Source organism: Chiloscyllium plagiosum, chromosome 39 (genome assembly GCF_004010195.1).
Source record: "Chiloscyllium plagiosum isolate BGI_BamShark_2017 chromosome 39, ASM401019v2, whole genome shotgun sequence".
Classification (NCBI taxonomy): Eukaryota; Metazoa; Chordata; class Chondrichthyes; order Orectolobiformes; family Hemiscylliidae; genus Chiloscyllium; species Chiloscyllium plagiosum.
This window is the reverse complement of record NC_057748.1, coordinates 20983869-21006482: the sequence shown is the minus strand read 5'-3', so window position 1 is coordinate 21006482 and position 22614 is coordinate 20983869. Positions and strand designations below refer to the sequence as shown.

General features: G+C 43.1%; 2 protein-coding genes across 2 annotated transcripts in view; both read left to right on the top strand.

The window, feature by feature from the left end:
* The window catches only part of serhl (serine hydrolase like), a 99665-nt gene extending 94230 nt beyond the window's left edge, over window positions 1-5435 (top strand). Inside the window, exon 14 of the transcript XR_006309777.1 lies at window positions 3643-5435. The gene's annotated coding sequence lies outside the window, so the exon portion shown is untranslated. The remainder of the gene's footprint in view (window positions 1-3642) is intronic.
* Window positions 5436-7073: 1638 nt separating this feature from the next.
* smdt1b (single-pass membrane protein with aspartate-rich tail 1b) overlaps window positions 7074-22614 on the top strand; it is a 20291-nt gene continuing 4750 nt past the window's right edge. The window contains exons 1-2 of the mRNA XM_043679985.1: window positions 7074-7268; window positions 17031-17175. Of these exons, the coding sequence (XP_043535920.1) occupies window positions 7107-7268; window positions 17031-17168 (300 nt within the window). The 5' untranslated portion in view covers window positions 7074-7106 and the 3' untranslated portion in view covers window positions 17169-17175. The remainder of the gene's footprint in view (window positions 7269-17030; window positions 17176-22614) is intronic.

Here is a 22614-nt window from a genome sequence, read left to right as displayed (position 1 = left end):
TATCTGGCCCAGAGTTTGGGTTGAATTTGTGGTAGGACTGTTTGTTCTAACCTTTGCATAACTGCCTCTGCTGTGAGTCCCGAGATTTGTGATCCCATGGGTGTTCCGTTGATTTGTTCGTATATCTGGTTGTTGAATGTGAAGTGTGTTGTGAGGCACAAGTCCAGTAGTTTAAGTATGCCGTCTTTGTTGATAGGTTCAGCGTCCTGTTTTCTGTTCTGTATGTCCAGTAGGTTGGCTATTGTTTCTCTGGCTAGGGTTTTGTCAATCGAAGTGAACAGTACCGTCACGTCAAATGATATCATGGTTTCTTCTTTGTCTATGTGTATATTTCTGATGATGTCCAAGATTAGTGAACCGACTGGTCCGGAAACGGCACCCAGTGGTGCCCAATCCATACACCCTTTTTAGTAGGATACCGTGGAACCACCGCTGGTTTAGCGTAATAGATTTAAAAGACACATTCTGGGCTTGTCCTTTAGCCCCAGAGAGCTGCGACATGTTCGCTTTTAAATGGGAAAACCCATACACTGGCAGAAAACAACAGTTCCAATGGACACAGTTCACAGAATCACCTCACTTATTCAGGCAAGTACTGGAACAAGTCCTAGAGCAATATAAAGTGCCCCAGGAGATGTCACTGTTGCAATATGTAGATGATCTACTTGTGTCAGGACAAAAGAGAAATGATGTAAGTTCAGCCACCAAGGATTGTTGAATTTCCTAGAGCAACAGGGTTTGAGAGTATCTAGGAATAAATTGCAATATGCAGAAAAAGAGGTGAACTACTTCGGATACCTTATCAGCGAGGGAGCTGGACACATTAATCCCGAGAGAATTCGAGGGATAGTAGAACTGCCTCTCCCAAATACTAAACGAGAATTATGAAAGTTCCTGGGACTGATAGGTTATTGCAGATAATGGATAGATTGCCTATGCTCAGAAAACGAAGAGGTTATATTACAAACTGACAGAATCAGAACACGAAAGACTGTACTGGACAAAAGAAGAAAAGGAAGGGTTACGTGAGCTGAAGTAAAGTCTAATACAAGCCCCGGCATTGGCCCTTCCTTCCCTAGAGAAACCATTTCACCTTTTTGTGACAGTAAACGATGGAGCAGCCCTAGGAATGTTAACCCAGAAAGGAGGGGGAAAGAAACAGCCCATAGCCTTCTTGTCCAAAATCCTGGACCCTGTTTCAAGGGGATGGCCTGAACGTATACAGGCAGTTGCAGCAACTGCTATATTGGTAGAAGAAAGCCAGAAACTTACTTTCGGAGGAGCGCTAGTAGTTAGCACTCCCCATCAAGTTAAAACTGTGTTAAACCAAAAAGCAGGAAGATGGATGACAGACTCATGAATCCTAAAATTTGAGGCCATCCTGATGGAGAAAGATGATCTCGTACTAGCAACAGACACCTGTCTAAACCCAGCTACCTTTCTTCGGAAGGGAGAACCTCTGGACAAACGAGAACTAGAGCACGACTGTTTAGATATCATAGAATATCAAACCAAAGTTAGACAGGACCTGAGAGATCTACCTTTACATGACGGGGGTAGATTGTTTATAGATGGGTCATCGAGAGTAGTGGAAGGAAAAAGACACAATGGATATGCAGTAGTGGACGGTAACAAAAACCAAACAGTGGAGGCAGAATGGCTGCCTAACATATAGTCAGCTCAGACCTGTGAATTGTACGCATTAAACCAAGCTTTAAAACATTTAGAGAAACGAGATGGGACAATTTACACTGACTCCAAATTTGCCTATGGGGTACTCCATACCTTCGGAAAGATATGGCAAGAACGGGGACTAATCAATAGTCGAGGAAAAGAACTAGTACATGAAGAGTTAATAGGACAAGTATTGAAAAGTTTAAAATTACCCCAAGAAATAGCTATAGTCCATATACCTGGGCATCAGAAGGGGAACACCCTAGAAGCAAAGGGAAACCGGCTAGCAGATGAGATAGCCAAAGAGGCAGCTATGAATCATACAGTAACAAGGACACAGATTCTTACACCTCTAGTTGACTCTTCTCCCATGAAGGAGAAAGTGAGGACTGCAGATGCTGGAGATCAGAGCTGAAAATGTGTTGCTGGAAAAGCGCAGCAGGTCAGGCAGCATCCAAGGAGCAGGAGAATCAACGTTTCGGGCATGAGCCCTTCTTCAGGAATGAGACCGGTTCCTCCCGTGAACCCTATATACACAGAAAAAGAGGAAAAAGAGTTCCAAGAAATAGGAGCTACTAAGACAACTGAATGAAAGTGGATCCTCCCGGATGGGAGGGAATTATTGAGCAAACCAGTCATGAGAAACATCTTAGCCACCTTACACCAGGGTAGTCACTGGGGTTCCCAAGCCATGTGTGACACAGTATTAAGAAAATATGGATGTAAATGAATATATACGTTGGCAAAACAGATATGCGCAGGATGTATAACTTGTCAAAAGATCAATAAGAAAATGGTAAGGGAAGGGCTCAAAGGAGGAAGAGACCCAGGGTTGAGACCCTTCCAAAGTATACAGGTGGATTACACCGAACTACCCCCAGTGGGAAAACAGAAGTACCTGTTAGTACTAGTAGACCATTTAACTGAGTGGGTGGAAGCTTCCCAATGTCATCAGCCACCTCGAAAGGAGTGGTGAAAACCCTCCTTGAATATATCATCCCACGATATGGAATAGTGGAAAGTATAGACTCAGACCAAGGTAGCCATTTTACTTCCAATATACTGCAAGAAGTAATGGCAGGATTAGAGATCTCTTGGGAATTCCACACCCCTTGGCACCACCCTCCTCTGGGCGGGTGGAACGAATGAATCAGACTATAAAGAAACAATTGTCTAAATTAGTCCTAGAGACTCAATTACCATGGACCAAATGTCTACCTATTGTACTATTACACATTCGAACTGCCCCAAGGCGCGATATCGGCCTTTCACCTTATGAAATGATGTTTGGACTACCATTTCTAGGAGGGAAAGGAGAGGTGCCTACAGCCGAGTTTAATGACAAGTTTTTGAAAAATTATATTGTGGCACTTGGCTCTTCATTATCTGTTAGAAACAAAAATCGCTTCTCAATAATCGCTCTAGACAAATTCAGGAAAACAAAGTTTTATTAACAAGTCAAGTCTGCAGAGTCGGGCACCCTTTAAGAAAAGGCGCGCTGAGGCTTACAAAGTCTCCCATTATATACAGCACAAGTCCCTCCTCTCCTTGGCTCCAACAAGCCATGAGGTTCACATTCTTAAAAACATCATTATTCTTATCACAAAGTCTGCAACAAAAGGCTCCAGAGTCTCCAAAGTTGTTGTTTTTCTCACCCTGTAGTCTTATCAGTCAAAGGCTTTAATCTGTAACAGATGTCTCTCGAGTCGTTCCCCTATCCTGGAGTCTTATCAGTCAAGGACTCATCCTTCCCGCCTGTGTTAATGGTTTCATCAATCAAGGGCCTGTTTGGTTTTACTCTGCTCACAAATTGTCAGCATTCTGCACAATTTAAACTATTCTACTTTTGAGTATATAAAATGTTCTAGAAAAGAAACAAAAGTTTTGTCTTTTATTATAGACCAGTCTGTGGTCCAGGCACATCTTAAAGTTTAAACCGAAATTACCTCTCACATTATCTATTCTTAGGAATAAAGGCTTGTTGGTACAAACACCGCCGCTCGAATTTGCAGCACACCGTATACAGTCAGGTGATTGGTTCCTGATCAAGACCTGGAAAGATACCAAACTCCACCCAAGTTGGGAGGGACCATTCCTAACCCTCCTGATTACTGAAACAGCTATTCGGACTGCTGAGAAAGGGTGGAGTCATCACACTCGCGTTAAAGGTCCTGTGAACGCCCCAACGGCAGAGTGGCATGCTCATCCTACAGACAACCCTCTGAAAGTTAAGCTGAGAAGGAAAGAATGAACTGAGACAAAAGACTCTTTTAACGTTTGTTGATATATATTGTTATTAATTGTAAGGGCTGTGTGGACACCTAAAAGGTTAAGACAGGACGGTAGGCAGGGTTCAGAGATAGGTAGATACTGGTATAGTATTGTAATGTTAGTAGTACTAACTGTTCAAGGAAGCAAGAAAAATCACTTCACTACGCTGTGCCAGAATTATGCTAAACAAGAGGGACTTGCCGACTTTTGGGTCTGTGCAGAGGTCCCACACCATGGGGAATCTGGAATCCCCACCTCGGTAATACCGGTCACCAAAAAGGAAGCATACGATGTACAACAATTTGACTCGGGCTCAAATGATACAAAGTGGAAATCTGACAGGGGTAAATATAACTTTGCGGGATGGTTCCCTAGACGAGCCTGAAAAACCCAGGGAATTATCGGTGGCCTTATAATTTCCTCACCGAAAGGAGCAGTGAATACCACCTGTTTTTGTAATCAGAATGACGCCGCACCCTTCCAATTAGGAAAATCATCTTGTGTTTACACCAGCCAAGCCACTGCCACAACCATTCACCGAATATTGAACGGAACATATTGGGTATGCGGCCAGAAGGCCTATCCATTTATTCCCGGGGAAAAATATGTTTGAGTAACCGAATGTATAGGAATAAATGCATGTTTTGATGTTGATGAATCACTGCCTCAAAGCCAGAAAGGCTGGAGTGGCTGCTGTTACCTCGCTTATATAGTTCCTCATCTCTGATTAGAAAAACATGAGCACAACCTGAGAAAGGAGAGGGAATAAGACGTAAGGCCCGAAAAGTCTCTGACCGTCTGTTGTGGACACTATTCCCAAACTACGGCACTGCAAGGGCAGGGGTAGAGATACATAAACTGGCGGCTGCCCTTGAGAAATTAATTAATAATACCGCCGACGTAATGGGAGAAACTCAGTCCCAAATATCGGGCATAGCCACCGAAATGATTGCCACAAGACTAACAGCCTTACAGAATCGAATGGCTCTAGACTATCTCTTGGCCAAAAAAGGGGGAACCTGTGCACTGATTGGTAAGGAATGCTGCATCTTCACCCCAGACGCCTCTTCCCTAGTGGGAGATAAGGCAGAAATAGTAAAGAAAAAGATAAAGAATATAAAAGAAATTGAGGATAAACTTCAAAAAGATGAGAAATGGGGACTGACCGGTTGGGAAAATGGTTAGCTAATTTAGGCATTTATGTATTTCTGATAATAGTAAGTTTAATAATAGGATTTAATGTGTTAAAGAGGATCATGAGTAAGTTGATAATGTCCTTAGGAGGACAACAATCAATGATGGTCATGACAAAAGTAAGCGCACAAGAAAGAGAGAGAAATAGATTACTCCTAGAGTATGAAAAAAAAGGCTTAGGAGAGCAGAAACGGCAAGATTGTGAACCTCTCCACCTTAGGGTGAAAAGAGGGCAGAAAATAAAAATTGCAAAAACAGCAAATGGTAAAAGAAAAGAAATGGGGGAGTTGTTAGAAATGGGGAAAAGTGTTGTTTTTGCAGATATAGAAAAAGCACACAGAAAAGGGGTACAGCAAGAGAACTATTAACTCTGCAGGTATTTAGGGAAGAGTATCTCTACTTTTCAGTGTATAATTGTGGTGTGTAATTATTATAGCAAATAAGTTCTTTTAAAAAAATTATGTTTTCAGCAAAAAGCTGAGATAACCGAAATGCTTGGGCTATACAAAATGATACAAGTTAATGAAATGTCCAAGGATGGAATATACCAGCAGAATTGATACAAAATGTTAAACCAAATCTTGATGTATTGTCGACAAAATAATGTGTGTGTCAGCACTTACAGAGAGGAAGGTGGCCAACCTGGGGAAGGGGGAAGTAATAAGGGTGGAGTGCAGCTGGGCAGTGGTATGGCATAGTAAGAGAGATTGGGTAATTAGGAGTCTGGAGAGATAACCTCACTCAGCTCAAAGGGTATAACTGTACACTAACCTGAGTTCTAATATGCTCAATTGCTTCTACATTTGATGCCCTTTCTTGCAAGATTGTAGAATAAATTGTCTTGTTTCCAGTTTTGGTGGTCTCGCCTAAATTTTATTAAATTTGTTTCTAACAGACTGAAATTTATTATACTGTGAGTTTTATTTCTCACACCTAGAGTCAACCATATTATATTGGTCTGGAGTCAAAGGTTGGCCAGATCCAGTAAGGACAGGAGATTTCCATCCCTCAAGGAAGTTAGTGAATCAGATGGATTTTTAGAAAAATCACTAAACTAGGTTTCTCCCTTCCAAATTTGAATTAGTTGTAGAGTCATAGAGATATACAGCACAGTAACAGACCCTTAAGTCCATGTCAACCAGATATCCCAAATAAACCTAGTCCCATTTACCAGCATTTGGCCTGTATCCCTCTAAATCCTTCCTATTCATATACCCATCCAGATGCCTTTTAAATGTTGTAATTGTACCAGCCTCCAACTTCCTCTGGTAGCTCATTCCAATAATGCATGAAAAAGTTGCCCCTTAGGTCCCTTTTAAATCTCTCCCCTCTCACCTTAAACCTATGCCCTCTAGTTTTGAACTCCCCCATTCCAGGGAAAAGACTTTGTCATGCTCCTCATGATTTTATAAACCTTTATATTTTATTATCCAGTCTCTTAATCTGTCCAGGTTTCCTGTTATATTCTCACAGGATTCTAAAAGAAATTTGTCAAGTATTATTCTTTCACACAACTATGTTGACACTATGATTCTAGAAGGAAGTGATGCAACCGTTGACCCTGTCCAGATTCACAGGGTCCCACAGATTGTACAAAAGTTGCACAACAAAAGTAAAGTTAAAAATCACACAACACCAGGTTATAGTCTAACAGGTTTATTTGGAAGCACTAGCTTTTGAAGACAAAAGCAGGCCATTCAGTCCCTCCTGGGCAATCAAGCCCTCAAGCATGTTCACCATCCAGTGAGGCCTTGTCCTAACTCAGCCTTTACCCAAGAAAAGGTGGACATATGCACAACCCTACCCATTCAGGACAATTGCTTTGGAGGCCTCTGAGGGCTTCTTGTTGTGGATAGTGTTGATGCTGGCACCATGGTAACCGGGTGCCATGGAAACCAGCCAACCGCGGTTAAAGGTCACCAGCCTCATTGAAAATCCGGTGACGTCACAATCATCCTCCCACCAAGATGGCCGCGGTCGGGCGGTTTCTTCTCGGGATCGGCGGCTCCTTGCGGGCTGGGGTGACGCGGGGCCTTCTCAATCCCCACATTAAAGCTGGGGGTCAGTTTAACTCTTCTAGAAAAGTGGTGATGTCAAAATCGGGTGCTATTTTGCCCAAGCCCGTCAAGGTGAGCGCAGCGATCCGGCTGGGGGAGTATGAGGGGGTGGAGGAAAGATGCGGATGTATGGGCTAGATTGACAGCTCCTCTAAACCAATCGGACAGCGTGCTGTTATGATTGACATCTTTGATAGCGATTGATGTGCGGAACTGCTGCATAGATCATAATTAGTCCCTGCTGATTGGTGTAATGGCAGTGATAGACAGTGCTCTCCACCAATTGACGCCTCAGTACCTGGTCGCTGGTTGTTTGGGTTCAGCCAATCAATGGAGCCCATGAGAGAAATGTCGAATACTACAACTGCTTGGAATCTGACACCTAAAGAGAAAATGCTGAAAACAATCAGTAGGTTAGGCAGCATTTGTAAGTTAACCGTTTTTTTTTAATGATGAAAATCCAAGCAGGGAATGAGAGAGAAAACAAAAGGTAAGGTATGTCAGGTTGGAAACCAAAATGCATTGAGAGGGTTGTTGGTGTCGGTAAAAGGAGATGATTACCATAGACTCAGAGACAGAATTCAGACGACTAGGCGCCAGTGAGGACTGCAGATGCTGGAGATTAGAGATAAAGAGTGTGGTGCTGGAAAAGTACAGCAAATCAGGCAGCATCCGAGGAGCAGGAAAACGTTTTGAACAAAAGCCCTTCATCAGGAATGAGGCTGGGAGTCTCTGGGGTGGAGAGAGAAATGGGAGGGGGCTGGGACGGAAGATAGCTGAGAATGCAATAGGTGGATGGAGGTGGGGTGTGATAGGTTGTTGGGGAGGGTGGAGTGGATAGGTGGGAATGAAGATGGACAAGTGGGACAAGTCATGAGGGCGGTGCTGAGCTAGAAGGTTGGAACTGGGATAAGGTGGGGGAGGAGAAGTGAGGAAACTGGTGAAATCCACATTGATGCCCTGGGGCTGGAGGGTCCCAAGACGGAAGGTGCGGCATTCTTCCTCCAGGTGTTGGGTGGTAAGGGAATGACGATGTAGGAGGCCCAGGACTTGGATGTCCTTAGTGGAGTGGGAGTTGAAGTGTTCAGCCACGGGGTGGTGGGGTTGGTTCGTGCAGGTGTCCTGGAGATGTTCTCTGAAGCGCTCCTGTGAGTAGGCATTCTGACTCTCCAATGGAGAGGAGACTGCATCGGGAGCAACGGATACAGTAAATGATGTGTGGAAGTGCAGGTGAAACTTTGATGGATGTGTGATGATGTAGTCACGGAGGGAAAGGTCTTACAGAATGCGGGTAGGGGTGGGGAGGGAAATATATGGGTGGGGTCTGTTTGTAAGCGGTGGAAATGACGGAGGATGATGCAATATAAATAGAGGTTGGTGGGGCGGAAAGTGAGGATTAGGGGATTCTGTCCTTATTGTGGTTGGAGGGGTGGAGTCCAAGGGCAGAGGTGTGGGAAGTGGATGAGATGCGCTGGAGTGCATCATCAACCTCATGGGAGGGGAAATTGCAGTCTTTAGAGAAAGAGGCCATTTGGTGTGTTCTGTGGTGGAACTGATACTCCTGGGAGCAGAGGCGGAGGAATTGCGAATAAGGGATAGCATTTTTTTGCAGGAGGCAGGGTGGGAGGAGGTTTAATCCAGGTAGCTTCTGTGGTGGAACTGTCCTCCACTGTGGAACTGGAGAAGTCAGATGGCACCAGGTTATAGTCCAACAGGTTTATGTGGGGTCCAACCTTTCAGAGCATTTCCCCTTCGTCAGGTGAAATAAACCTGTTGGATTATAACCTAATGTCATCTGACTTTTGACCTTGTCCACCCCAGTCCAACACCAGCAACTCCACATCAGAGTCAGAGACGTACAGCATGGAAACAGACCCTTTGGTTCAACTCGTCCAAGCTGACGAGATATACAAAATTAATCTAGCCCACTTGACAGCATTTGGCCTCTATCCCTCCAAGCCCTTCCCATTCATAAATCCATCCAGATGCCTTTTAAATGTACTAGCCTCCACCACATTCTCTGGCAGGTTATTCCATGCAAGCGTGGAAAAAGTTATCCTTTAAGTCCCTTTTAAATCTTTCCCCTCTTGCTTTAAGTCTGTGTTCTTTAGTTTTGGACTCCTATATCCCTGACAAAATACCTTTGCTGTTCACTCTATCTACGCTCCTCATAATTTTGTAAACTTCTCTAAGGTCACCCCTCAGCCTATGACACTCCAGGGAAAATAGCCCCAGCATATCCAGCCTCTCCCTTTGCTTCAAATCCTCCAACCTTGGCAAATTCTTTGTAAATCTTCACTGAACCCTTTCAAGCTTAATAACATCTTTCCTATTAGCAGGGAGACCAGAATTGAATGCAGTATTCTAAAAGTGGCCTCACCAATATGGCATCTCAATTCCCATACTCAATACACTGACCAATAATTAGATTAGATTAGATTACTTACAGTGTGGAAACAGGCCCTTCGGCCCAACAAGTCCACACCGACCCGCCACCCACCCATACCCCTACATTTACACCTTTTTACCTAACACTAGGGGCAATTTAGCATGGCCAATTCACCTGACCTGCACATCTTTGGACTGTGGGAGGAAACCGGAGCACCCGGAGGAAACCCACGCAGACACGGGGAGAATGTGCAAACTCCACACAGTCAGTCGCCTGAGTCGGGAATTGAACCCGGGTCTCTGGCGCTGTGAGACAGCAGTGCTAACCACTGTGCCACCGTGCCGCCCACTAAAGACAAGTATACCAAATTTCATAGAAATTGCTGTGTTCACTATCCTGTCTGCCAGTGACTCCATTATCAAGGAACTATGAACCTGCTCCTGTAGGTCTCTTTTGTTTGGTAACACTCGCCACCCTGCCATTATCGTGGAAGAATAATTGAGTCTGGAGGAAGTGTAAATACCACAAAGAATTGTCATTAACAGTTGCTATTGGGAAAATTCTGTAATTATTAAACTCAGTGTTGGATATTTCCCTTCATAATTTAAAGGCCTCAATTAGGTCATCCCTATGCTTTTTGTTTCTGGACAAAAGAGCTGCAAATGGCTTATATAGTTAGTCTTTAGGTCTAGCGAAATCTGGAGCCAGAGGCGTGCTGTAAAATAAGAGGTCTACCGCACGGTGGAGAGGGGAAGGAATTTTCTTTACTCTCACTCATGTTTGTTGCAATCTTATGATGAGTTTTGCCACAGTGCTCGGGCCTTAACCTTTCAGAATTCATATAAAGGGATCAAAGATATGGTAACTGAATTTGCTGCTGACGCAAAAGTGGGTTCTGTGGTCAGATATCTGGCAAATAGAATATTATGTGGAAAAATGAAGTGTCTTTCAGCAGGAAGAATATTAAAGAAATTGTTTTATACTTAGTGAGATATTGCAGAGCTCTGACATACAGAAGGATTTGAGTGTCTTAGTGCACAAGTTCTCCTATGGAGATATGATAAGTAATTAGGAAAGCCAATAGAACGTTACTGTTTATTGCAAAGACAATTGAATACAAATGTAGGAATGTTATGCTTCAGTGATGTTTAAACTGTACAAGGCAGTAGTTCTTTTTGTCGTGCTTCACTGCACTTAAAAGGATTTTAGCAAAGAGCACAAAGATTCTCCAGTTATCCTCTGATAACCAGCTTAATAGAAAACATATCAAATTTTATATGTAACAGGAGTTACTATTTATTACATATAGGTAGACCCAGGATACAGAAAAACAAGTATGAATTGTTGCATGTAACTCTACTAGTTAAAACTCTAATCCCTTATATAAGTCACCCTGTACATAAGGCATTAGTTAGAAAAATAAACTGGGATGGTTTACTTCAATAATTCTTTTGCTTTCCAGGACATACTGTTGTTCAATTTCACTTCTCTGGGTACTTTTCACTTTCCTGCAGAATGCACAGGGTGACTGGTTCACCCATCATAAAGTCTCTGACTTAAAATTTACAACAACTTAACTAAACGGGCTTGCTTCAGGTATTTGCCAGAGCAGAGGAAGAAAGAGCGAGAGAGACAGACAGACATCAAAGGTTTCTGGCAATATTGTTTGTGTCCACCAATTTTCATAGAAACCAATTACATTAGTGTTGGCAGGCAGATGGCATTTGTCATCCACACCTAGTCACTACTCCACAAACCAAGCAACAACTTCTACAAGTGAGTGCCAGCCCATCGGCAATCAACCTCCCCCTCTGATCGAGAAAAGCAGCAGTGTAAACACCACTTACAATGAGCTTTGGTAATTTGCTTTTAAAGATTGCTGCAAACTTTCCACAATCTAGTCAGAAATATAAAGTGTGGTTAACAATTTTGGTCCCTTTATTTTAGGTAAGATGGAGGCCGGCTAGAAAGGTTCATTAGGTTTATCCTAAGTTATGGAGGTGAAGTCGAGTAGGGTGGACCTGTAATCACCGAAGTTTGGAAAAATGCTACCTTACTGAGAGTCAAGATTCATAGGAGACTTGACAGGGTGGATGAGGCGAGGTTGTTAGGCTCACAGGGCATGATCTCAGTGTCGGTGGTTGTCCATTTAAGATACTGATGAAAAGGTGTTTCTTTTATCAGAGGGTCGTGAATCTACAGAATTCTTTACTACAGAGAGCAGTCCAGGCTGGTTTGTTGAGTATATTCATGGCTGAGATAACAGATTTTTAAACAGTGAGTTTTGAGAAGATTTGTCGTTCAGGTTGAGTTTCTGGATGTAGGTTTGCTCGCTGAGCTGGAAGGTTTGATTTCAGACATTTTGTCACCATTTTAAACAGGAAATCTAGATTTGTAATGAAAAGGCAGGAATGTGCAGATGAGATTTATCTGAGCAGCCAAGTAAAAATGATGGGCTGAATCTTGTGCGCCCCTCACCATCACTGCTTATAAAAGAATGATCCCCTTCTTTGCTGAGACACTGACTGAGCTCAGTCATGCCAACTGGCCACGATTCTGCATCCTGCATGTTGCTCCATTTGATGATGATGGCATTTACAATAAACAGGCCCTACTCTCAAACATTTCTTTGATAAAGGCCAGGGAACAAGGGGCATCATCAACATTGTCTCAGAATCTAATGGTCTCCTCAGCATCTTGTTTGTCACCTTTCATTCTTCTGAACTCCACTGGAGGAAATCCTCATCCTGTTCATCCTATCTTCACAAAAGAAATAGAGTGAAACTAATTCTTGATATTCCAAACTACGTACACCTTATTACTGTCTTGTTTTCATAAGATCATAAGGAATAGGAACAGGATCAGGCCATTTGGCTCCTTGAGTCTGCTGAAGCATTGGATCCTGGCTGATCTGACATTCCTTACCTTTTTCTGGACTCTTGAATCATGTTAATTTTTCCTGTAGTTTTAAATAAATATTTGTTCATGCCTTGTGGCACCTATCTTTGATAACCCTGATTACACTTGCTGGAAAAGCGCAGCAGGTCAGGCAGCATCCAGGGAACAGGAGAATCGACATTTCGGGCATAAGCCCTTGATTACACTTGAACTGACAATGGAAAATAGCTTGTGAAGCAATGGGTTCACACCTTCTTCACATGTACACAATCTAGCTAAGTCACGTTTTATTATTAGAATGGACTGCTGAAATGCAGTGGTCACCTTGTGCACAGAATTCATTTGTGTCAGTCCTTATGGTAAAATAAAGTAATGAAGCGTAAAATAACATTTCTATACACTTGAAGTCGAATAATTCAACCTGGTTGAAATGGCCTGGAAGCATGTGCATTTACTGTGGAATGGTGAAATTACGTGTCACCAAATTATCTTCACATCTATTTGTGATTGATGATTTAATTTTCAGACCTTTTTTTTTGTCGTTGCCCACTGAGCTCAGAATCATAAGGCAATTCTGAGTGTTACGACACTGGGTAAACTCTCCTGCTTAATTTAAAACCAGCAACACAGAAAAGATTTATCCCATGCAGTAATCTGTAAAAAAAAAAAAAAAATTTGAGTGGCCAAGAAACATGTAAAGTAAAAATTGACAACTTTATTTCTTAAAGTATAACAGCGAATACTTAACTAACCACTACTTACAATTTCTTTCTCTAGTTATCTTTTACCTTCCTTTCTATAATAATAGTCCGATAAAACTCCTAATTAAGATTCACAAAACAACACTTCATATCTACCCAGGATCTGATCAAGTGTACCCTAGAACTCTGGGGGAAGCTAAAGTGATTGCTGGGCCCTTTGCTGAGATATTTATATCATCGATAGGCACAGGTGAGGTGCCGGAAGACTGGACGTTGGCTAACGTGGTGCCACTGTTTAAGAAGGGTGGTAAGGATAAGCCAGGAAACTATAGACTGGTGAGCCTGACGTTGGTGGTGGGCAAGTTGTTGGAGGGAATCCTGAGGAACAGAATGTACATGTATTTGGAGAGGCAAGGACTGATTAGGGACAGTCAACATGGCTTTGTGTGTGGGAAATCAAGGGAGATTGATTAGCAACGTTAGATCTCTCAGAATACAGGGAGAACTAGCCATTTGGATACAGAACTGGCTCAAAGGTAGAAGACAGAGGGTGGTGGTGGAGGGTTGTTTTTCAGACTGGAGGCCTGTGACCAGTGGAGTGCCACAAGGATTGGTGCTGGGTCCTCTACTTTTTGTCATTTAAATAAATGATTTGGATGCGAGCATAAGACTTACAGTTAGTAAGTTTGCAGAGGATACCAAAATTGGAGGTGTAGTGGACAGCGAAAAGGGTTACCTCAGATTACAACAGGATCTTTACAACAGAATGGGCCAATGGGCTAAGAAGTGGAAGATGGAGTTTAATTCAGATAAATGAGAGGTGCAGCATTTTGGGAAAGCAAATCTTAGCAGGCCTTATACACTTAATGGTAAGGTCCTAGGGAGTGTTGCTGAACAAAGAGACCTTGGAGTGCAGGAACATAGCTCCTTTAGAGTGGGTTTGCAGGTAGATAGGATAGTGAGGAAGGCATTTGGTGTGCTTTTGTTTATTGGCCAGAGTATTGAGTACAGGAGTTGGGAGGTCATGTTGCTGCTGTATACAGGACATTGGTTAGGCCACTGTTTGAATATTGTGTGTAATTCTGGTCTCCTTCCTATCGGAAAGATGTTATGAAACTTGAAAGGGTTCAGAAAAGATTTACAAGGATGTTGCCAGGGTTGGAGGATTTGAGTTACAGGGAGAGGCTGAACAGGCTGGGGCTATTTTCCCTGGAGTGTCGGAAGCTGAGGGGTGACCTTACAGAGTTTACAAAATTGAGGGGCATGGATAGGATAAATAGGCCAAGTCTTTTCCCTGGGGTTGGGGAGTCCAGAACTAGAGGGCATAGGTTTAGGATGAGAGGGGAAAGATATATAAAAGAGACCTGAGGGGCAACGTTTTCACACAGACTGTGATACGGGTATGGAATGAGCTGCCAGAGGAAGTGGTGGAGGCTGGTACAATTGCAACATTTAAGAGGCATTTGGACGTATATATGAATAGGAGCGTTTGGAGGGATATGGGCCGGGTGCTGGCAGGTGGGACTAGATTGGGTTGGGATATCTGGCCGGCATGGATGGGTTGGACCGAAGGGTCTGTTTATATGCTGCACATCTCTGTGACTCTGTGTAGGCAGTTTTAGGTTCTTATCTTCAGATCTCCCTGTGTTGTCTTTTCTCCTTGTTAAGAATTTCTACATCACATGTTACTGATCGAAAAGATACTTTTAAGAGAGATGTTTGTTTTCAAGTAGTCTGGGACATGTTAGGCTTGGCAGTTCTGCTCTCAACTGTTCAGTTTTCCCCCCCCCCCCCCCGGTCTTATACCCCAGAACATCGGATTGTGTCATTGGCTTTTAAGATTGTCAATATACTCAATTCAAACTTGATTGGAAATGGGGTACTTTTATTGGGGTATAATTTAAACTGGCCGAATTTGAATTTGTTTTTTATCTCCAGGCAACTAACTAGTCGAGTTGTTCAACCCAGTGTTTACATACATTGTTGCCTTATTGAGAAGACTTGGTGCTGTGTCCAGTAGTTCTGCTGCTTTTAACTCTCAAAGGTACACCCACATCTTCATAACACCTAGGAGAGATATAATGGTGGAAAATTCCTCTCCAATGGACCCATTTCAGTTGACGGTGACTTGGGTGGAAGCAGAACCCAGCAAGGATCTGTCCATTTGTGCATTTTACAGCAACTGCAAAACTGATTTATGTCTTGCTTGATGTACTGGCATACACAACGTTCATTCCATATACTCTATACCAGTGTCTCAGACCCTTTACACTTTATAGGAAATACAGATACCCCTTGGTCAAGTAGCAACACCACAGCTTCCAGTATGGAGTGAAGGATAATGTCCAAGAAGGCAAATGAGAAAAGTGCACTGACTGATATCTTTAAAGAAAATGTTTGTAGCGATTGTCCTTTATAGCCATTCTAACTGGCTCACTGACCTGCGAATGAGGATTTAGTTAGTTTAAATACCTGGGCCAGTTTTCTTGCAGGAGAAAGTGAGGACTGCAGATGCTGGACATCAGAGTCGAGAGTGTGGTGCTGGAAAAGCACAGCAGGTCAGGCAGCATCCGAGGAGCAGGAGAGTCGATGTTTCGGGCATGAGCTCTTCATTCCAGATGAAGGCCTTATGCCCAAAATGTCGATTCTTCTGCTCCTCAGATGCTGCATGACCTGCTGTGCTTTTCCAGCACCACACTCTCTCCACAGTTTCCTTGCAGAAAGGATTAGGAGTCTGAGTTAGTCACAAATATCATGACCAGCAACAGTATAAGCATCAGACACACAGAGCCAAGAGTGAAAGACAAAGAGCGATGTAACAAGAGGAGGCTTTTATCTTTAAAAGAGATTGAGATGTTTGTATTGTTGTAATGCAGATGATTTTTGCACTGTCAGCTCCAACAAACAGCAGTGTGGTAATGCTGAGATTTCTTTTGTGATGTTGGCTGTGAGAAGTAGTAGAGGCAAGGACATGGGGAGAGTGCTCTTCCTGCACCACTTTGAAATAAAGATCATGGGATCTCCTACCCTCCAGAGGGGTACATAAGGGGTATTTAATATGTCAGCTGAAAAATGGCATTTGATGTCAGTGCAGCACATCCACATTGCTGCACCGGAGTGTTAGCCTTATCAGTTGAAGTTTCTGGAGCTGGACTTGTCCTTTCTGACTTTCGTGCTATCTGCTGAACCAGGGCTAATGCCTTCTGCCTGACTGCTTGGTAGCTGAGGTGAGATAAGACTCCACTGTGAATAGGCCACAAATGTTACCTTGGATCATGCAAAACAGACACTCTATCATAGAGTCATACAGCATAGGTGGCACGGTGGCTCAGTGGTTAACACTGCTACCTCACAGCACCAGAGACCTGGGTTCAATTCCCACCTCAGGCAACTGTCTGTGTGGAGTTTGCACATTCTCCCCGTGTCTGTGTGGATTTCTTCCGGGTGCTCCAGTTTCCTCCCACACAGGTTAGGTGAATTGGCCACGCTAAATTGCCCGTAGTGTTAGGTGAAGGGGTAAATGTAGGGGAATGGGTCTAGGTGGGTTGCTCTTCGGAGGATCGAAGGGCCTGTTTCCACACTAAGTAATCTAATCTAATCAAAAGCATGGAAACAGACCCTTCGGTTCAACCAGTCCATGCCAAACATAATTCCAAACAGAACTAGTCCCATCTCCCTGGCCCATATCCCTCCAAACCTTTCCTATTCACGTACTTATCCAAATGTCTTTCAAACATTGTATTTGCACCCACACCCACGACTTTCTCCATCAGTGGAACTGCACAGAGTTGACATCTGTTGAGTTGCATGAGAATGTGTTTTAAGGTTCTGTTTTCTCCTGCACAGACTCCCTTTGGTCTCATGAAAGTCTTTATTGTGGTCATCCCTTTTCTGTACATGGGCACTCAGATCAGCAAGAGCTTCGCTTCACTACTGGAGGAACATGATATTTTTGTCCCAGTGGATGATGATGACGATGATTAACTAACAGGTAAAGAAGCATTTCCATCAATTTCGCCGTGAACTGCTGGCTCTTTCTGACTGGACAAATGTGAAATTGTCAAACAGCCAAGATTGTTTTCCCAGGCGAGGTGAGTTCAAAACTAAAGGGCATAGGTTTAAGGTGAGAGGGGAAAGATTTAAAAGGGACCTGAGGGACAACCTTTTCACGCAGAAGGTGGTGCGTGTATAGAATGAGCTGCTAGAGGAAGTGGTGGAGGCTGGTATAATTACAAACGTTTAAAAGGCACCCGGATGGGTACACTAATAGGTGCTGCATAAGATAAGGATGCATGGCGTTAAGGGTAAAGTATGAGCATGGATAGAGAAGTTGTCTAACAGGAGGCAAAGAGTGGGGATAAGTTAGTGCTTTTCTGGTTGGCAATCAGTAATTAGTGGTGAGCCTTCGGGATCAGTGTTTGGACTGCAGTTATTCACAATTTATATAGATGACTTGGAGTTGGGGACCACGTGTACATTGTCAAAGTTTGTGGATAATATTAAGAGGAGTGGCAGAGCAAAATGTGCAGAGGACTGTGAAACTTTGCAGAGGAACATAAATACTTTGAGTGGGCAAAGGTCTGGCAAGTGGAGTACAATGTTAATAAATGTGAAGTCATCCATTTTGGTAGGAGTAACAGTAAAAAGGACTAGTATGGTATAAAGTTGCAGCATGCTGCTATGCAGAGGGACTTGGATATCCTTGTGCATGAATCACAGAAGGTTGGTCTGCAGGTACAAGAAATTAAAGCAAATGGAATTTTGTCCTTCATTGCTAAAGCAGAGGTCACGTTGCAGCTGTATAGAATGCTGGTGAGGTCACACCTGGAGTACTGTATATAGTTTTGGTCGCCTTACTTGAGAAAGGATGTACTGGCACTGGAAGGGGTGCAGAGGAGGTTCACTGGATTGATTCTGGAGTTGAGCGGGATTGGCTTATGAGGAGACACTGAGTAGATGGGATTATATTCATTGGAATTTAGAAGAATGATTGGGGGGGGGGGAATCTTATAGAAACATGTAAAATTATGAAGGGAATAGATAAAACAGAGAGGATGTTTCCACGGGGTGGCAAGCGAAACTAGGACAAGAGGGCACAGCCTCAAAATGAGGAGAAGCAGCTTTTGGACTGAATTGAGAAGGAATTTCTTCACCCAGAGGGTTGGGAATTTGTGGAATTCCCTGCCCAGTGAAGTAGTTGATGCTATTTCAGTGAACGTTTTTAAAGCTAAGGTAGATTTTTTTTTCAACAATAAAAGAGTTAAGGGTTATGGTGAGAGGGCGGGTAAGTGGAGCAGAGGCCATGAAAACATCAGCCATGGTAATTGCGGAGCAGCTCGAGGGGCCAGATGACCTACTCCTGCTTCTTCTTTATGAAGAGTTTAGAGGAATATGGACCAAGTGCTGGAAAATGGGACTTGGATCCATTTAGGACATTTGTTCGCCATGGACGAGTTGGACCAAAGGGTCTGTCTCTGTGCAGTACAGCTCTATGACTTTATAAGTAGAAGTTGATCTTTGAGCCTACTCTTGCAATCAGTAAGGTCATGGCTCATCTGTTTCAAATTCCACCTTCCCAATCACTTAGATTCTTAAAGTCATAGAGATGTATAGCATGGAAATAGACCCTTCAGTCCAACCCGTCCATGCCGACCAGATATCCCAACCCAATCTAGTCCCACCTGCCAGCACCCGGCCCATATCCCTCCAAACCCTTCCTATTCATATACCCATCCAAATGCCTCTTAAATGTTGCAATTATACCAGCCTCCACCACATCCTCTGGCAGCTCATTCCTTACCCGTACCACCCTCTATGTGAAAACATTGCTCCTTAGATCTCTTTTATATCATTCCACTCTCACCCTAAACCTATGCCCTCTAGTTCTGGACTCCCTGACCCCAGAGAAAAGATTTTGTCTATTTACCCTATCCATGCCCCTCATAATTTTGTAAGCCTCTGTAAGGTCATCCCTCAGCCTCCAACGCTCCAGGGAAAACAGCCCCAGCCTGTTTAGCCTCTCCCTGTAGCTCAAATCCTCCAACCCTGGAAACATCCTTGTAAATTTTTTCTGAACCCTTTCAAGTTTCACGACATCTTTTCAATAGGAAGGAGACCAGAATTGCAAGCAATATTCCAACAGTGGCCTAATGAATGTCCTGTAAAGCTGCAACATGACCTCCCAACTCCTGTACTCAATACTCTGACCAATAAAATAAAGCATACCAAACGCTGCCTTCACTATCCTATCTACCTGCAATTCCACTTTAAGGAGCTATGAACCTGCACTCCAAGGTCTCTTTGTTCAGCAACACTCCCTAGGACCTTACCATTAAACGTATACATCCTGCTAAAGTTTGCTTTCCCAAAATGCAGCACCTCGCATTTATCTGAATTAAACTCCATCTGCCAATTCTCAGCCCATTGGCCCATCTGGTCAAGATCCTGTTGTAATCTGAGGTAACTCTCTTCGCTGTCCACTACACCTTCACTTTTGGTGTCATCTGCAAACTTACTAACTGTACCTCTTATGCTCGCATCCAAATCATTTATGTTTTCTTGTTAGACATGAAATGAATCTGTATCAGCCTCCACTGCCACCTTGTAGAGAATTTTGAAGTTGCACAATTGAGAGAAAAAAATCTGATTTTTAAGTCATGGTTCTGAAAAGACTAATCTAGTTAATTTCTAAACTTTTTCACCCATATCTGCTAGTATAAAATATAAACTTTTTTTTATATATAAAGGTAAAGTGTTGTTTATATCTCAATCTTTCATCACCATTGCCAAACTGGCTTTCAAACACACTATGTTCTGCTGCAACTTGCTTGTTGTGTGGTGAAGGTGAATTCACTCTAGACCAACAAGACGAAAGCAATTTAGGCAAAATAATTCTAGAATGTTCTAAGTAAAGCATGCTAAGTGAACCTCAGGTAATTGTTTTCCAACTCCGTCATTGTACCTTTTGATCAAGGTTTAGTCACAGCCAATGCAAAGGTGTCCTCATCTGGTCAAAGCACATTGTGAAAAATCTTGTTTCTGCACACTGTGACTACCTGGTTGTTATCTTGAATGTGCAGCTTTAAATGTATGAACTATCTAATATTATGCCCTCTGTCCTTCAGCTGAAGTATACCATCGACTTGGGCTTGAGTTTCTGTCATTGAGTCATACAGCACGGAAATAGATCCTTCAGTCCATGCTGAACGTAATTCCAAACTAAACTAGTCCCCTAGCCCATACCCCTCCAGACCTTTCCTATTCATGTATTTATCTAAATGTGTTTTAAACATTGTAATTGTACCCACATCCACCACTTCTGAGGATGTTCATTCCACACGCAAACCATTCTCTGTGTAAAAGATTTGCCCCTCGTGTCTTTTTAAAATCTCTCTCCTCACACCTTAAAAATGTGTCCCCTAGTGTTGAAATTCCCCTTCCTAGGGAAAAGGCCTCTAACCTTAACTCTATTTATACTCATTATTTTATAAATTTCTCAACGTCACCTGTCAACCTGCTACACTCCAGTGAAATAAAGTCTCAGTCTTTCTTTATAACTCAAACCTTCCATACCCAGCATCATCCTGGTAGACTTTTCTGAACCCTCTGGTTCAGCTTATTAATATCCTTCCTATAACTGGGCAACCAGAACTGTGGTCTTTAGTGACCAAACCGTTCAATTCTCAATCTGCGGATCTTTGGGCATGAGGCAACATGGTCCCACAGAATAGTGGGATCTAGCGTGCAGGAGTTACTTGCTTTAGTTCCCTTCTCTGCTGCTATGCCTCAACATAAAGGTGTTTGGACATGAAGTGTGAGGCAGCTTGGTAGACAACCTGTCACAATTTTAATGTGATTGGTAATAAGTTCCTCCCAGTCATTAATGTCAATATTTCCTTGCTTCAAGAAGATATGACAATAGGTGCAGGAGTAGGCCATTCTGCCCTTCGAGCCTGCACCACCATTCAATGTGATCATGGCTGATCATCCTTAATCAGTATCCTGTTCCTACCTTATCTCCATAATCCTTGATTCCACAATCCTTGAGAGTTCTATCCAACTCTTTCTTAAATTAATCCAGAGACTGGGTCTCCACTGCCCTCTGGGGCAGAGCATTCTACACAGCCACCACTCTCTGGGTGAAGAAGTTTTTCCTCATCTCTGTCCCACTATCCTTGATAGCTCTATCCAACTCTTTCTTAAATGAATCCAGTGACTGGGCCTCCACTGCCCTCTGGGGCAGAGCATTCCACACAGCCACCACTCTCTGGGTGAAGAAGTTTTTCCTCATCTCTGTCCTAAATAGTCTACCCCGTATTTTTAAGCTGTGTCCTCTGTTCGGCACTCACCCATCAGCGGAAACATGTTTCCTGCCTCCAGAGTGTCCAATCCTTTAATAATCTTATATGTCTCAATCAGATCCCCTCTCAGTCTTCTAAACTCAAGGGTATACAAGCCCAGTCGCTCCAGTCTTTCAGCCTAAGGTAGTCCCGCCATTCCAGGAATTGACCTCGTGAACCTACACAGCACTCCCTCAATAGCCAGAATGTCTTTCCTCAAATTTGGAGACCAGAACAGCACACAATACTCCAGGTGTGGTCTCACCAGGGCCCTATACAGCTGCAGAAGCACCTCTTTGCTTCTATACTCAATCCCTCTTGTTATAAAGGACAGCATGCTATTAGCCTTCTTCACTACCTGCTGTACCAGAATGCTTGCCTTCATTGACTGTTATACAAGAACACCCAGATCTCTCTGTACTGCCCCCTTACTTAAATTGATTCCATTTAGGTAGTAATCTACCTTCCTGTTCTTGCCACCAAAGTGGACAACCATACATTTACCCACATTAAACTGCATCTGCCATGCATCTGACCACTCACCTAACATGTCCAGGTCACCCCGTAATCTCCTAACATCCTCCTCACATTTCACCCTGCCACCCAGCTGATGAAATTTGCGAATGTTATTGCTAATACCATCTTGTATATCCTGAAGATAGATTGTAAAAAGCTGCGGTCCCAGTACTGATCCCTGCGGTACCCCACTGGTCACTGCCTGCCATTCCAAAATAGAGCTGTTTATCACTACTCTTTGTTTCCTATCAGCCAACCAACTTTCAATCCAAGTTAGTACTTTGCCCCCAAATACCATGCGCCCTAATTTTGCTCACTAACCTCCTATGTGGGACTTTATCAAAAGCTTTCTGAAATTCCAGGTACACTACATCTACTGGATCTCCCTCGTCCATCTTCAGAGTTACATCCTCAAAAAATTCCAGAAGATTAGTCAAGCATGATTTCCCCTTCATAAATCCATACTGACTCTGACCTATCCTGTTACTACTATCCAGATGTGCCATAATTTCATCCTTTATAATAGACTCCAGCATCTTTACCACCACTGAGGTCAGACTAACTGGTATATAATT